The sequence below is a fragment of the Carcharhinus amblyrhynchos genome, chromosome 1 (assembly GCF_965287045.1).
Source record: "Carcharhinus amblyrhynchos chromosome 1, sCarAmb.v2.hapA, whole genome shotgun sequence".
Taxonomy (NCBI): Eukaryota; Metazoa; Chordata; class Chondrichthyes; order Carcharhiniformes; family Carcharhinidae; genus Carcharhinus; species Carcharhinus amblyrhynchos.
This window is the reverse complement of record NC_137324.1, coordinates 123,398,707-123,412,836: the sequence shown is the minus strand read 5'-3', so window position 1 is coordinate 123,412,836 and position 14,130 is coordinate 123,398,707. Positions and strand designations below refer to the sequence as shown.

The 14,130-nt window shown below is 41.8% G+C and overlaps 1 protein-coding gene across 2 annotated transcripts in view; it reads right to left on the bottom strand.

The window, feature by feature from the left end:
- Nucleotides 1–3,117: 3,117 nt before the first annotated feature.
- Nucleotides 3,118–14,130, bottom strand: part of cpz (carboxypeptidase Z) — a 57,004-nt gene continuing 45,991 nt past the window's right edge. For both annotated transcript variants that reach the window (XM_080191926.1, XM_080191934.1), the window contains 5 exons: nucleotides 12,597–12,755; nucleotides 12,374–12,509; nucleotides 11,216–11,355; nucleotides 4,471–4,570; nucleotides 3,118–4,300 (listed from right to left, as the gene is read on the bottom strand). In XM_080191926.1, the coding sequence (XP_080048052.1) occupies nucleotides 3,966–4,300; nucleotides 4,471–4,570; nucleotides 11,216–11,355; nucleotides 12,374–12,509; nucleotides 12,597–12,755 (870 nt within the window). In that variant the 3' untranslated portion in view covers nucleotides 3,118–3,965. The remainder of the gene's footprint in view (nucleotides 4,301–4,470; nucleotides 4,571–11,215; nucleotides 11,356–12,373; nucleotides 12,510–12,596; nucleotides 12,756–14,130) is intronic.

The window sequence follows — 14,130 nt, the reverse complement described above, 5'->3', positions numbered from 1 at the left end:
GCTCTTGAATTCTTGTTTTCCTGTGGAGGCAGGAAGCAGATGCCAGTTGTGGTTTTGCAGCAGCAACTCACTTCCAATGGGAAACTAATTTCCAGTATTTCCTTGGAGGTGAGCCTTCAATTGTTCTGGAGACAGATTTCCTGTCCAATTAAAGGGGACAGGACTGGTGGCAGCTTTTGTACTCCCAAGGAGAAAGTATGTGTCAAAGTCCGCCATTGTACCACCATGGTGAACCAGGGAGCCAGAGGACTGACACCCGCAAGGGAGATTCTCTTCTCAGAACTCAGATGGCCAGGAGGAGGCCATCACATCATGTAACTTATTGCTCAGTGTTGTCTCTGTCTGTCTCCACTTCCTCCTCCTCCCTTCCTGTCTCTCCCCTTATGAACTGTCACCTTCCAGGGCCTCAGCATCCTCAAGGTCATGTTAGGTCACAGGGTGGCGTGGTGGCATAGTGGTTAGCACTGCTGCTTCATAGCGTCAGGGACCAAGGTTCAATTCCCAGCTTGGGTCACTGTCTGTGTAGAGTCTGCACGCTCTTGCTGTGTCTGAGTGGGTTTCCTCTGGGTGCTCCGATTTCCTCTCAGAGTCTGAAAGACGTGCTGGTTAGGTACATTGAATCGAAAAGGCACTGGAGTGTGGCAACTAGGGGAATAACTTCATTGCAGTGTTAATGTATTCTTACTTGTGACTAATAAATAAATGAATAAATAAACTTTTATGGACAGCATGCAATGACCCTGACCCTGGCAGGAGTGTATTGCAGGACACTAATATATGGAATCGGGCACCACGTACAGTGCCATCTGAGCCCAAGATGACTCATCATTTATTAAGTGTTGTTCAGCATTGGTAGAGAGAGCACCTGTCACCTGGATGATGCATTGGTATACAGTTGCCTGTGGGATGCTGCAGAGCAGGGCATAATGTCTGTGGCCATCTTGCCCAGAGAGTCAGTCTTCTTGTGCACTGGTTCACAATCATCGACGGGAATCTGTGCCTCTGCTTGTAGATCCTGTGCTCATAGTGTCCCAATCTCCTTTGTGTCATTTGTCCTCTCTTCTTGTCTCCTGATATCCGACAAGCTGCTTTTCCTGCACAGCCTGTTGTTTCTCATCTTGAATGGCCACATATTCTAAGGACTCATTTCCAGCAGAAACATTTCTGAGGCTCAGGCAAAGTCCAAAATCAGTGTCCACTGCTCTGATGCCCACATGATATTGGGTGATTCCCATATGATATTGAGTGATTCCCTCATGATATTGGGTGATTCCCACATGTTATTGGGTGTTTCGACAAGATATTGGGTGATTCCCACATGACATTGGGTGATTCCCACATGATATCTGGGTGATTCCCAGGTGATATCAAGTGATTGCCACATGATATTGGGTGATTCCCACATGATAGTGGGTGATCTCCCCCATGATATCAGGTGATTCTCACATGATTTCGGGTGATCCCCACATAATAGCGGGTGACTCCCATATAGTAATCGAGTGATGCTAGCAGGGGAATGACCTTCTCAACTGGAAGCCTTGTAGATGGTCTTTTAATGACCACTGGATATTGCTCATTGGTCTCATAATTGGTGCGGGCGAGTTGTGAGATCTGCTCTCTCCTCCACTCTTTTGAGTATCAGGCAGGCTGGAAATGAAGGCAGGAATTCTGACTAGGTGATGGATAGAATAATGGACGTTGAGATCAGGAGTATTTCACACTTTGCGGAATGTATTATGGGATATGACATAACCATAGAACCCTACAGTCCAGAAAGAGGCCCTTCGGCCCATCGAGTCTGCACCGAATACAATCCCACCCAGGTCCTACCCCCATATCCCTACATTTGGCACTATTTAAGACCTTATCATGCTGGTTTGGATAATACAGTATGTGGACAGATCAAAAGCACATTATTTGAGTATTGATTTAAAAGACAATCAGCTAATTAACTACACATCTCACTGTAATAGTCCAGCCACAAGATAATGATACCCCAATAGGATGAGAACCCTTTTTATCATGGGCAAACCTGTCTGGACGAGTTTAGAAACTGAAGCCAGAGCCTCAGCTTTGCAGTTTGTAGAGAGGCTGATTTGAGTGGACAGAGAAACCTTCTAGATATTTTTTCATGAGGACTATTTTCTGATTCAGAGGGTTCCTTTGTCCATCACCGAGGGCTGATGTGTGAAAGGTATCGGACACAAATGGGGATTGTTGCCTCAGTTGGAGGTACAACCACCAGTCAGGAAGATTAGGAAGAGGAGAAGAAGGGTGAGAGGGAGAAGGGAATACAGGGAGGCTCAGGATGTTATGGTTTTTCAGGAAGGAGACAGAGTAACAACTGACCCAGCAGTCAAGAGGAGCCCAGAAACTTTCAGCAGAGATACAGAGAGACCTATGCTGCCTGAGGACATACAGATTTAGCTACCTGAAAGGATGGCACTGTGGCACAGTGATTAGCACTACTGCCCCATAATTACAAGGACCTGGGTTCAATTCTGGCCTTGGGTCACTGTCTGTGTGGAGCTTGCACACTCTTCCCGTGTCTGCATGGGTTTCCTCCGGATGTTTCAGATTCCTCCCACAGTCCAAAAATGTGCAGGGTTAGGTTGACTGGCTACGCTAAATTGACCCGAGTGTGAGGGGGATTAGCGGGATAAATATGTGGGGTTATGGTAATAGGGCCTGGGTGGGATTGTGGTTGGTGCAGACTCGATTGACCGAATAGCCTCCTTCTGCACTGTAGGGATTCTATGAAACATTGAGCCTCTGTAGCACTGAGACAAAGTCATCCTCAACACCCTAACACCGACCTTGCCAGCCATGCAGAAGGACTGTGCCTGGGATTCCTCCCATTCCCACTGACCAGCATGAGTTTGACGACTAGGGGATTCTCTCAGTAACTTAATTGCAGTTGAAGGGGACAATACAGCACAGGAAACAGGCCCTTCAGCCCTCCAAATGTAAGCCTATTCTCACACTAATAAATAAGCTTAAAACATTGATGCATGCCACAATCACGTGCTTCTGGATATGCTTTCATGTCACTTTTGATCATTCAAATAACACAGTTGATAAAAGATTGCACAGAAATAGCTCCATTGTTCATGTGTATTAAATATTCAATTTTAATAAAAGTTTGGTAACTGAGCATCAGTAGCAATCGAGTTGTGACTAAACTTTTTTGGATAAAGAGAGAGGACGTTATGTAGAGTATTGCCAAACACAAAGTAACTCCCATTTCTAGCATTACTCTGTCATTACTAGTCATACAGCCAGCTTGAGTCACTCAATGTGCTAACATGTTACATAAATGTCTACTTAGTCTTTAAAAAAAACACTTGGAAATAAAAGTATTGCATATATTTAGCTGTGAAAATATTTATTTGCAGACAGTAAACTAAATTTTCTATCCATTGTAATTTGTTAGTTTAGAATCTGTATTTATTCTTGGTAAAGGTTGAAAAGAATCCACTGATGTAGCGATCGCCTATAACAAGGACAAAGTGACCAAAATAATTACAAAATGATAGATTTATCCCATCCAGATCATTTGTTAGAGTAACAACCTGGTTCAAGCAAATCAAATAGTTAGACAGAAAATGTGTCTTTTAATTGGAAAAAGATACAGAATTATGTCTTCTAAATCCTTCTCGTCAGAAAAGGTCATCCATGCCATAAAATGCAGGCACACATTGATTCACAAAGAAATGCACGTGGTTTAATGTTCACTTTATCATACTGTGAGGCCCTCTTGTGTTGAGGGCCTGGAATTATACTTGGCTCCTTCAGGGCTAAAAGAATAACAAAAACATGTTTTCAAAATATATTGTTCCCTCCTATCATAAGATGATATGGTTATGGTTAATGTAATTAACTAAAGTAAGAATCACAGAGAGCACAATGCATCAATGCCAACTCGCTGATGTATCCTCCATTTAGTATAATACTTACAATGGCAATTAATTGTCCCTTAGAAGCCAGTCTGGTGAATTTGTCCCCAAAGTGCTAAAGAAGGGCCACCACCAAGGCTTTTCTTGACGTGAAGATGAATATTCTTCATCTTCATCTCCAGTCCTCTCCAGGTGTTCCATCAGATCCAATTCATCCATTCCATCTTCGAACACTTCAAAATCAATGTCAGGTTCCAGGCGACGCAGAACAAAGTCCACACGACCAGCTCCCTCCATCTTTGCTGGTAGATATATTCTCTTCAGAACGCGTGTGTGACCTCGAGCATAGGCACTTACGAAATGTGTACCTGGAGGCAGGAGTCTCCAATACTCTCCATTAGTAACTAAAGACAAAAAGGGAAAACAATGTGATATTAATAAATCTGAAAGCACAAACATGTTCGAAGAGTATCACGTTTTTTGTGACAGAAATAAGAAACATTTACAATGTTGCTACATATGAAAACCAAAGAGACTATTATCCTTGCAATGTGTTCCAACTCGTCACTTTTACCTGAATGGATATTATGTCGGATCCCTCTAACTTTGATCTGTGCCCGTCTAATTCCTCTTCCTCTGTCATCCTTTACAATTCCTTTTATTCCTCGATGCACCTACAAGACCAAGACAACATTGTGATTTAGTTCCATTTGTGGCTGAGTAACAGTGTTCCCATTGTAATGGAGATTCATGGGGAGGATTTCAATGGGTACCCACCCACTTGTATCCAGAGGGTAGTGATGTGTGGAATTTACTACTACACAAAGTAATTGAGGCCAAAATGTTGTCTGATTTCAAGAAGAAATTAGATGCAGCTCCTGGGGCTAAAAGGATCAAGAAGTATAGGGGAGGGAGGAGAGAACTGGATATTGAATTTGATGATTAGCCATGATATTAATGAATGGGGGAGCACACTTTAAGGGCTGAATGGACTACTCCTATTTCTAGTTTCTATGTTTTACTTTACCTTAAGAAAACGAGTTAAAGACCTGGGAACCTAATCTGCTTATTTTCACACAAAGATGCACCGGATGCCATTTTAGGTTCTCTTCCCCCCACCGAGACTAGTTAGCCTGGGATTGGTGAACAACGATTTAATCCACACATATAAAGCTCCTGCACTTGTGTAAGAAGCTCAATGCCATTTCAACAGCTCCAGCTCCTACTTAAAGGGGTGCTCTCAGGTAAATCACCTGCTTGTTCACGTTGATTAATATTGTGCAGCTTTTTTCTTCATTCAGTTGACTGCTGCAGTTGACATTAAACTTCCCAAAGGTTTATCTGCTGAGTCTTGATTAGAATTTTAACTTGGAGTTTTTGGAAAACTTTGCATTCTGAGTTTGGTAACTGGCACAACATTGATTGGAATAAGAGGAGGAGGCAACAGTTTGGAGGCCAGCAACTTCAGAAAGACAAGGCACCGCGGGATAATCCTTGCAGAAGATGGTACACTGCACAAGGGTACAGGTCAGGAACTTCATTATGCAGTTCAGCAAGGAGCAGTAATGGAGACAGAGCTTTGGCATGGAGGTTATCACACAGCTATGTCACACAGCTATGTCACTTGCCATGATATCAAGTGCAGACCTGCACCAAGCCTTGTTTATCCTTGTCGTATCGCTTAAAGTCATCGTGGGTTATTTCAGATCCTGAAATGGTGACATGAACAGCATTAGTCAGTTATTAGTGCAAGCCTGTATCAAACAGGTGGTCGATGCAGACCTGAAAGGCAATTGTGCACCTATGTTTGCTGTAAGTTTAAATGATGACACGGGTGCAAAATCACACAGGAATCTGGAAATTAGATTCTCGCCAGTGAAATCTTGTTTTCCAATTTTCCCTGCCGCTCGCCGGTGACGTAATTAATTTGAATGCATTTTAATATTATTAACGGGCCTTCCCACCACGTGATCCTTCCTCACTAAATATCCAAACCTTGCTGATATGACGTCATGTCGGTGTGGCTTACAACAGCTTTATAAGAATAGGATTCAGTTGAGGGGATCCTGCCAGGGGCATCAAGATAAGGATAGCTCCTGGGGAGGAGAGGGACATGCCCTAGAACTGCCCTATACCCCATAGACAAGCCGGACAGGCCCTCCAGGGAGCACCCTTGGATGGGGGCTCTCATTATGTGTGGTGGGGGGTTGCTAGTGAAGAGGAAGGTATCCACAACACTGCCACGTCATTGGGTGGGTGGAGGGGGTGGGGGTATAGAGCTCTCAATAACAGTGGTAGTGGGGTCATTGCCCTGATCCTTGTGGGGGTGCACCTCCATGTCTATACGGGTGGGGAGTGTTCAACTTCAGTACTGATTGGGGCGCCCTGATCTAGCAGGCCCTGCCCCACCAGACTGACAGTGTAAGCTATGCCTTCTGCCCATCTCCACCTCCCCCCCCCCGGCCTCCCCCCCCCCCCCCCCGGCCTCCCCGCCCCCCCCCCCCCCCCCCCCCCCACCCCCGGACCTTTATGTCTGAGTGGCTGGAGATCTGGTCCGACAACTTGACTGCGCATCGAGAGAGTTATGTGCCAATTTTTAGTCTGACACGAATTATGGGAAAATTCATCGGATTGTCGTAACCAACAACTTCACCTTCTTCCCTGCTGTAATGACTTCAACCAGGCCATTTTGGTCGGCCTATTGGAGTATGAACTCCCTGATTAAGGATCCAATTGATGGGCCAATCGGGAAGTCTTTGCCTTGTATTAAACCGGGAGTGTCAGTTCCTCTGACATCCCCAGAGGTAGACTGCTGACTGATAGCATACTGTGTACTGCTGTTAGAGTAGTAAATAAAGAGATTTTGGTGAAGGGACTTCAGTCTCTGTAGACTTATTACGCCTACGGTGGCCACAAAGCAGTAAAGCCTGACACTGTGATTTGCAAAAGTTGAGAAGGTGCAGGGCATCATCAACTGTGTGTACATGTCCAGTGTGCTCCAGCATGGCACACTGGAGTGTGTATCAACAGAAATGTTTCCCACTCACTGAACAGCCAACTACTGTGCAACTAGTTGCGGCTATTGATTGATGGTGGTTGAATATGGAATGGAATTACGTGAAAATCCTGGATTTTCATCTGTTTGGAAACCATATTGTAGGATCCAGAGAAATTCTTCACAAAAACAGAAGTGTAAAAGCTTTGTCTGAGATGTGAAATAAAAATGCTGAGAGCATGTGGGATACGCACTTGTAATTTAAGCAGCAAGTGTATCCAAAATATACATCATTTATATTGCAGGAGACAACTAAAATGTATTTCATGCACTGGTGGATGTAGAATTTTTCTGAAGGATGACTTGAGTCCTAAAAGCATGAGAGGATCTAGGACAGGGCCCCAAGAAAGTTAGATTTCTTAATGCTTTTTGCGAAGGCATTGTGGCACAGTGGTTCACACTGCTGCTTCACAGCGCCAGGGACCCAGGTTCGATTTCAGCCTTGGGGCACTGTGTGTGGAGTCTGTGTGTTCTTGTATGCATATGGGTTGCCTCTGGGTGTTCTAGCTTCCTCCTACCAGTCCAAAAGACATGCTGGTTAGGTAGATTGGCCATGCTAATTTGTCTTAGTGTCCCAGGATGTATAGGTTAGATGATTAGCCATGGGAAGTGTGCAGGGTTACAAGGGTAGGGCATAGGAAAAGGTATAGGTAAGTTACTCTGTCAGAAAGTCAGTGCAGACTTGATGGACAGAATGGCCTCTTCTGCAGTGTAGTCATTCTATGTTACTGATTTCATGTTATCATGAGAAGAGTTTGGAACACAATAGCTCGTATTTGGCTGTAAAGATAACAATGAAGCTACAAGTGTTTCGCCATTGTTACACAGCAAATCTGACAAAATTCAACAGCTGGCACTTGGGCATGGGCACTTCAACATGGAAATCCAGAAGTAGCTGTCAAACATCCCCCTCATGTGGCCCTCGCTGATAGACTTGGCACTCAATAATTTCAAGGGTATGAACTTGGGATAATCACTTTGCGTCTGCACTAAAAACAGCTGAGGAAGTTTGAGTTGGTACATTTAGGTGTCGGTGAGTGTCTTTAATGGTGGAAACACTGTTTATTGGTGCTAAAAAAACCTCTTAAGCACTGAAAAACTAACGTGCAATTTATGAAGTTTCATTGCTTCTGGAGAAATTAATGCTGGAGATATTTTAAAAATAATTAAATTAATCTTTTGAAAGTCTGCCTATTGTATTTAGCTCTCTTCATTGCATCTGTATCTCTCAATCTTTATTGTTATTTATCTAAATGATTTCAAAGCAATTTATATTATCTGTTTTTACTTCCTGGTTTAGTCTCTGCATGATTTAGTGAGGATTCTTCAATTTGAGTTGTTTACTGGGCAGAATTCTCCCATTTGGGACAAAGTTCTGTGGCAGGGGCAGGGATGGTGGTGGGGAGTGTTTTCCACTGTGGAGACTGACGAGAAATCTCACTATATCATTAATTATGCATCGGGGTTTTGGCACTTTATTCCGTGGCGAGGCAATTGGATTCCATGTGTCCCACCATCACGTCTGGGTGCCGCATTGAAAAGGCACCCAACATCATGACCAAAATTGAAAAAAGAATTGGACCTTCGGAAGAAAGAAGATGGATCTCCAAGAACACCTGAGGCAGGAAGGTGATTTGCCTCCATTGCACTAAAGCTGGAATATCAATTTGTAGACACTCTCCCAAACCAGGGCCCAGAATTGCTGGCGGCTTCTATCCTGAACTCTGGAGGCAGTCCCAGGTAAGTTCCAACTTCTGCACATTTTCACAGATGTGTTTTGGACCAGCATGCTTTCCCGCTGGTGTCACAGAGTATCAGGGAGGGAATAAAGATTCCAGTCAGGCCTTCGTCTGCACCCCATTAGCGGATGCAAATCAGCATCACGCCAGCAACTGGTGGGTTCTCCAATTTGACCAACTGAAGATCCGGTGGGAAATTCATTTTGACATTAAACCAACTCTTCGGTCAAATTCTGCACCCACCTCCCATTCCCCCCATCCCCACCCACCCCGTAGTTGAATTTGCTGTTCGGGGTTTTCTGACATTTCTTATGTTCACTTATTCCACAGATCCCCTGTGGAGGACACCACACTGAAAATCATGGCCAATAACTGAAAGTCTTTGCTGACAAGCCCTTGAAAGATTTGTGGGCAACTGTGCACGAGGTGAATGGCAAAACCTTCACTGAGAGGAATATCGGGCCAATAATATTTAACTTATGAAACCAAAACAAAATTATTTTGGAATATTACGTTTAAACACAATTTAAAAAACTTAAGCTTCTCATCAAATTTGACCTTTATCAAATTTTACTCACTTTTTTGCTGTTTGTAGGATGTTATTGGATGCCAAGAGATCTTCAGTAGGCCTATCTTCATGAGTTTGCTTACGACTGCAACCTCCATGCATGCATTCATGTGACTGCTTCTGGATTATAATTTTATTTTATGACTATGGGCCACTCTTAATTGCCTTTCAGTGTACACTAAAGTGTTCTAGTTCTAGGAATACACACAAGTGCTTCAAACCATTACTCTAAACTCTGCATATATCATACACATTTCAGGAAGGTTTGGAGAAGAACTTTGGGAAAATGTCCCAAGACTGGAAAAAGTACTGATTTTGATCACATAATGCAGAGATCGAGAAAGGACTCAAAAATGAGTACCCAAATAATGATTGAGGTCCTATTGATATCATTGAATCTCAATTTGTATGTTAAAAGTTTTACAGTCTAAATTGGGTGAATGCTCCACCAGTTCAATGGTTGTCCCATGTGAAGGTAGCGCCAGGCAGGAATGAGACAGGGGGAAATACTGTCATCTTAGACGTATTGTGGAAGTTAAACTGCTCAGATTAAAATATCATGTCTTCCCTGTAATAGCTCTGTAACAGCTTGTGGGAATGTTATCAGTTGCAGACCTTCAAGGGAGTCTGTCTGCTTTCAGGATAATCTTCACTTGCATAGGCCTCATAACATTCTGCTTTCTTACCTTCACTGGAGAGTGAGCAAGACTGGATTTTTCCACAATAAATACCAAAGGCAAGATATGGTGATATGCTATGCAAATGAAGGATTAGCAGAAGTCAATTTTTCATCGAATGAGGAAAGGCAAAAAGCCAGGATTTAATTGGCAAATATGTATGTCAATGAAGGACGTGAACAAAATGCTTGTTCTCGATTTGCTGTAATTGACTATAACTGCCAAGTTGCTTTTCTGTAATGTCAGAACCACTCCAGCCATTTCAATGAAGGAGGGGAGTTCTCCTTGTGCACAAGTAATTAAAGGCTTTGCATTGGATGCATGGTGGTACCCAAGATCTTTGACAGCACCACCGCTCTATTTCCATCAAGCAGAAAAACATCAAAATCTACCTCACAATTTCATTGGCCTTGTATATTTGTTTCCCCATTTCCTCAGAATTTTTAGATCTATCTGTAAGGCCCTGGCAAATAGTCCTCCACTCGCTTAACTATCTTCTCTAAAATTTTCCTTTTAGTTATTATACTGCAAACTATTTTAAGCTGAACCCCGCAATGGCAGATGGTGGAATTTGAATAGAATGAAATTATCTGGAATTAAGAATCTATTGATGACCATAAAGCCATTATCGATTGCTGGTTCACTAATGTCCTTTAGGGAAGGAAATCTGCTGTCCTTACCTGATCTGGTCTACATGTGAGTCCAGAGCCACATCAAAGTGGCTGACTCTCAACTGCCCTCTGAACAAGGGCAGCTAGGAATGGGCAATAAATGCTGGCCAGCCAGCGATGCCCATGTCTGATTTCTCCTATTTTATAAATGCAAAACCATCTTGCGATTTCCAGACTAATGTAGTGAGTGTAATTATTTTAGTTTTAAATTAAAATGTGGAGCATCTTTCTTGCCATGCTGGCAGGTCAGCCACTTTAAATAACATGTAAACTCAGGGAGCTGTTTTCCAGAAACCTGTTCTCAGTTTCCCAGCAGACACTTGGCAAAAAAACAAGGTTTCCTCATCATGACTGCCACTTCACCAAAGCTAGAGGGAAAGTGAAGCAAAGGCAAATTAGTCAGTTTTAAATTTTTGGCCTGGCTAAAAGTGATAAGATCAATAAGAACTGGCACACGCATGAGATTTGAGATACTGAATTTTCAGGTAAGAAAACAAAGCAAATTAAAAAGAAATTTAGTTAGTTGTGATGTTGATTTTTTTTAAATGCGATTTTAGTCAGCATTCATATTCGATACTTGATTCAGTGATAAAATTTTAAAAAACGTACCATTTCAATGTATGTCAAAAGGGCTTCTTTATTTTCTTGCCATTCTCTGTGGAGTTCATCTTCAGGAGGAAATTTGTCACACCCAAGTTCCAATGTTGTCTCAAAACAGTTTGTGTGCAGATAATTAAAATCTTGCATCCCTGGAATGACAAAATATACAGTACTTTAAATAAATGCTGACATGTGCAAAAGCTGAATTGTTTCATGAGACTCTTTATGACATTTACACAGTAAGCCAGCACAAAAGATTAGGAGGAGCAATGGAACGTGTTTCTGTTGAGATCTAATTGAACGGTATGATGAGAAGGAGAGTGGTTGGGGCATCAGCAGGAGGGAAGTGTGTTTGGGGCAGCTTTCCTACCCTTCCCATCTCAAAACATTGAGGAAATCCCATCCAGGTCCATCAACACAATGAGGATGCAGGGAGAAAGAATAGTGTGTACGTGCAGCTTGTCGAGAATAAGTAAGTTCATCTGAATGTTCATCTAGTAATACCAATAAAATAGAATGAGGGAGAGAACAAGGTTGTTATGGAAATGCTGGGTGGGAATCATGTTTTAATTGAGAAGTACTTGTCTCTTCTGTAGAAGAACACAAGAGCTATTTGAAGAGATTCCCAAGAAATGAGAAAAGTATTCAAGTCTCGATTGAATTTTCTGATTGTGCCCACTTTGGGTCAATGGACCTTTAAATGGTTCATCAAATATTCTGTCCCACTTATGACAATTCCTGAGCAGAGGGACCAGAAATTTTACCCCATGGGTCTTAAAGAAATATTTGGCTTGAAAGAGGAAACCAAACATTTTGGAGGCAGTTTTAACACTGAAATAAATAGGAGAGTATATCTGACACAACCTCACAATGGATACCTCATTCCAAGCATGGTTTAGGTTGTTTTACCCAAAATTAAGGAATGCAGATAAGGATTTCCTTCAGAAAGGGATGGGCTGCTCAAATTGAACCCAACAGAACTAAAAACTGAGAAAGCTTGTTGTAAGTATTGGAAGTCAAATTGGAATCAGAGCAAAGTTTTAGTCCAAAGACTATATCAGTAATCGGGTATCCACATTGGTTGCTGCACAATCGTAATAATTCATATGCAAATACATTTAAATGCTAGTCATCCAAATCTTACATAAGCTCACGGAACTGAGTTACCTCCAGCAAAACTGTACCACTGTGCTCCATTTATAATGCCTTCTTTATTAGCAAAGTTCCCTCCACATCTTTCATCTGTTGTGTCTGACATAACAGGATGCGCATCAGCGTACGTCTTAGCCAACATCTTGAACATCTGCAATCGTAAATGCAACAATGAAACTGTTTCAAAATTAATTTACTTTTTGATAAGGAACATTTCAAATGTCATTCATAAATATACCTGATCATCCGGAGTGGGCGAATAAAACTTGTCTTCTTCTGGAAGTCGCGATAAGTCAAAAGGATAACTCGCTACTAAATCTCCACCATGCAAACTTGCAGAAAGAACAAAAGGTATTTTTTTCATCCACTTTATCACTGCCCTTGTCTCAGGTGCTACCTAAAGATATTAGAAAGGAAGAAGTACATGTTGAAACATAACAGTTAATCCAGTGTGGAATTCATTAACATTTCATTTGACTTTATTTATTGTAAATTGTGTTGCATAAGTTATATTTTGCCAGAAGTCAAAAATATTAATTATCATAGATTCATGGACTACTTCAGTATAGAAAAGGTCAATCAACCCATCAAATCTATAGCAGCTCTTTCATAAATCTTTCTATCTTGTTTCACGCTCTTGCACTTTCCCCATATCACTGCTATTTTCTTTACCGTCCAAGTATCCAATTCCCTCTTAAAGGTTACTATTGAACTTACAGCCACCAACTTATCAGGTAGTGCATTCCAAATCCTAACCCCTCTATTGCATATATCATTTTTCTTATGATGCCAATTACCTTATATCTATGATCTTCGCTTATCGACTCTTCATTATTGGGAATAACTTCTTATTAGCTAGGAATAATTGGCAAGGCCTGGATTTTGCATAGCTAATAACAATGAGGCTATCAATGCTCACTATTATGGAGTAAATCAGACATTAACTCAAGCATCAGATCAAGCCCAAGATCAGGTGCAATGCCTTACATTGTCAGCTTGGATCTTGTATGTCACTCTTGTGGAGAACTTGAATTGGATTCAATTGGAATTTGAATTTGGTTTTGGAACAAGCAAGGAATGTATTTGGGTCCACCCATTGTATTCTGAGTATTGGCTTTGTAACTTTAAAGATGGAGTAAAAATTAAAAAGCTGCCAGCATTTGTACGTGGATAATTGTATACAGAAATCTGGAAATTTCTGTCAGGAATCTTTGCAATTTGCTGACACCATTGCATTAATTCAATGTAATGTTCTGAAGTTGGAGTGCTTTCCTATTTGGTCTCCAGTAAAAATGTCAACAAATTAGACATATTCAAAAGAATGTGAATTTCTGACCTCACTGGCCATAAAAAAACAATTTTGCCAATGTGGAGTCTCGCTCCTTCAGAAGTTAATTGGTGTTGGAAATTTAATTGCCTGGCTCCATCATCTCTTCCTTTCTTAATCACATCTATCTTACCTCAAACTTTATTTAACCTCTTGTACAGAAGATTCAACTCCACAATGCACGGGTTTTCAATACTTTAGATGCTATTTGTGCACCTTTCGGTGCTAGCTATGCCAGACACTATTGTGGTGAGGTTGGTAGCAAATGCAGAAGGAACATTCGACAGAACTAAAGCAGGCAGATTGTGATTCCAATCAATATGTGACAATTATTTGATGTTGGTGTTTCCAATTTGGACCTCAGCTTTCCAGCTAGTGTCCTCTCTTAAAATTACATTGCTGAGTATTTGTTTAGCAGTAGGGAGGCTTCCCACTCAGCTCCACA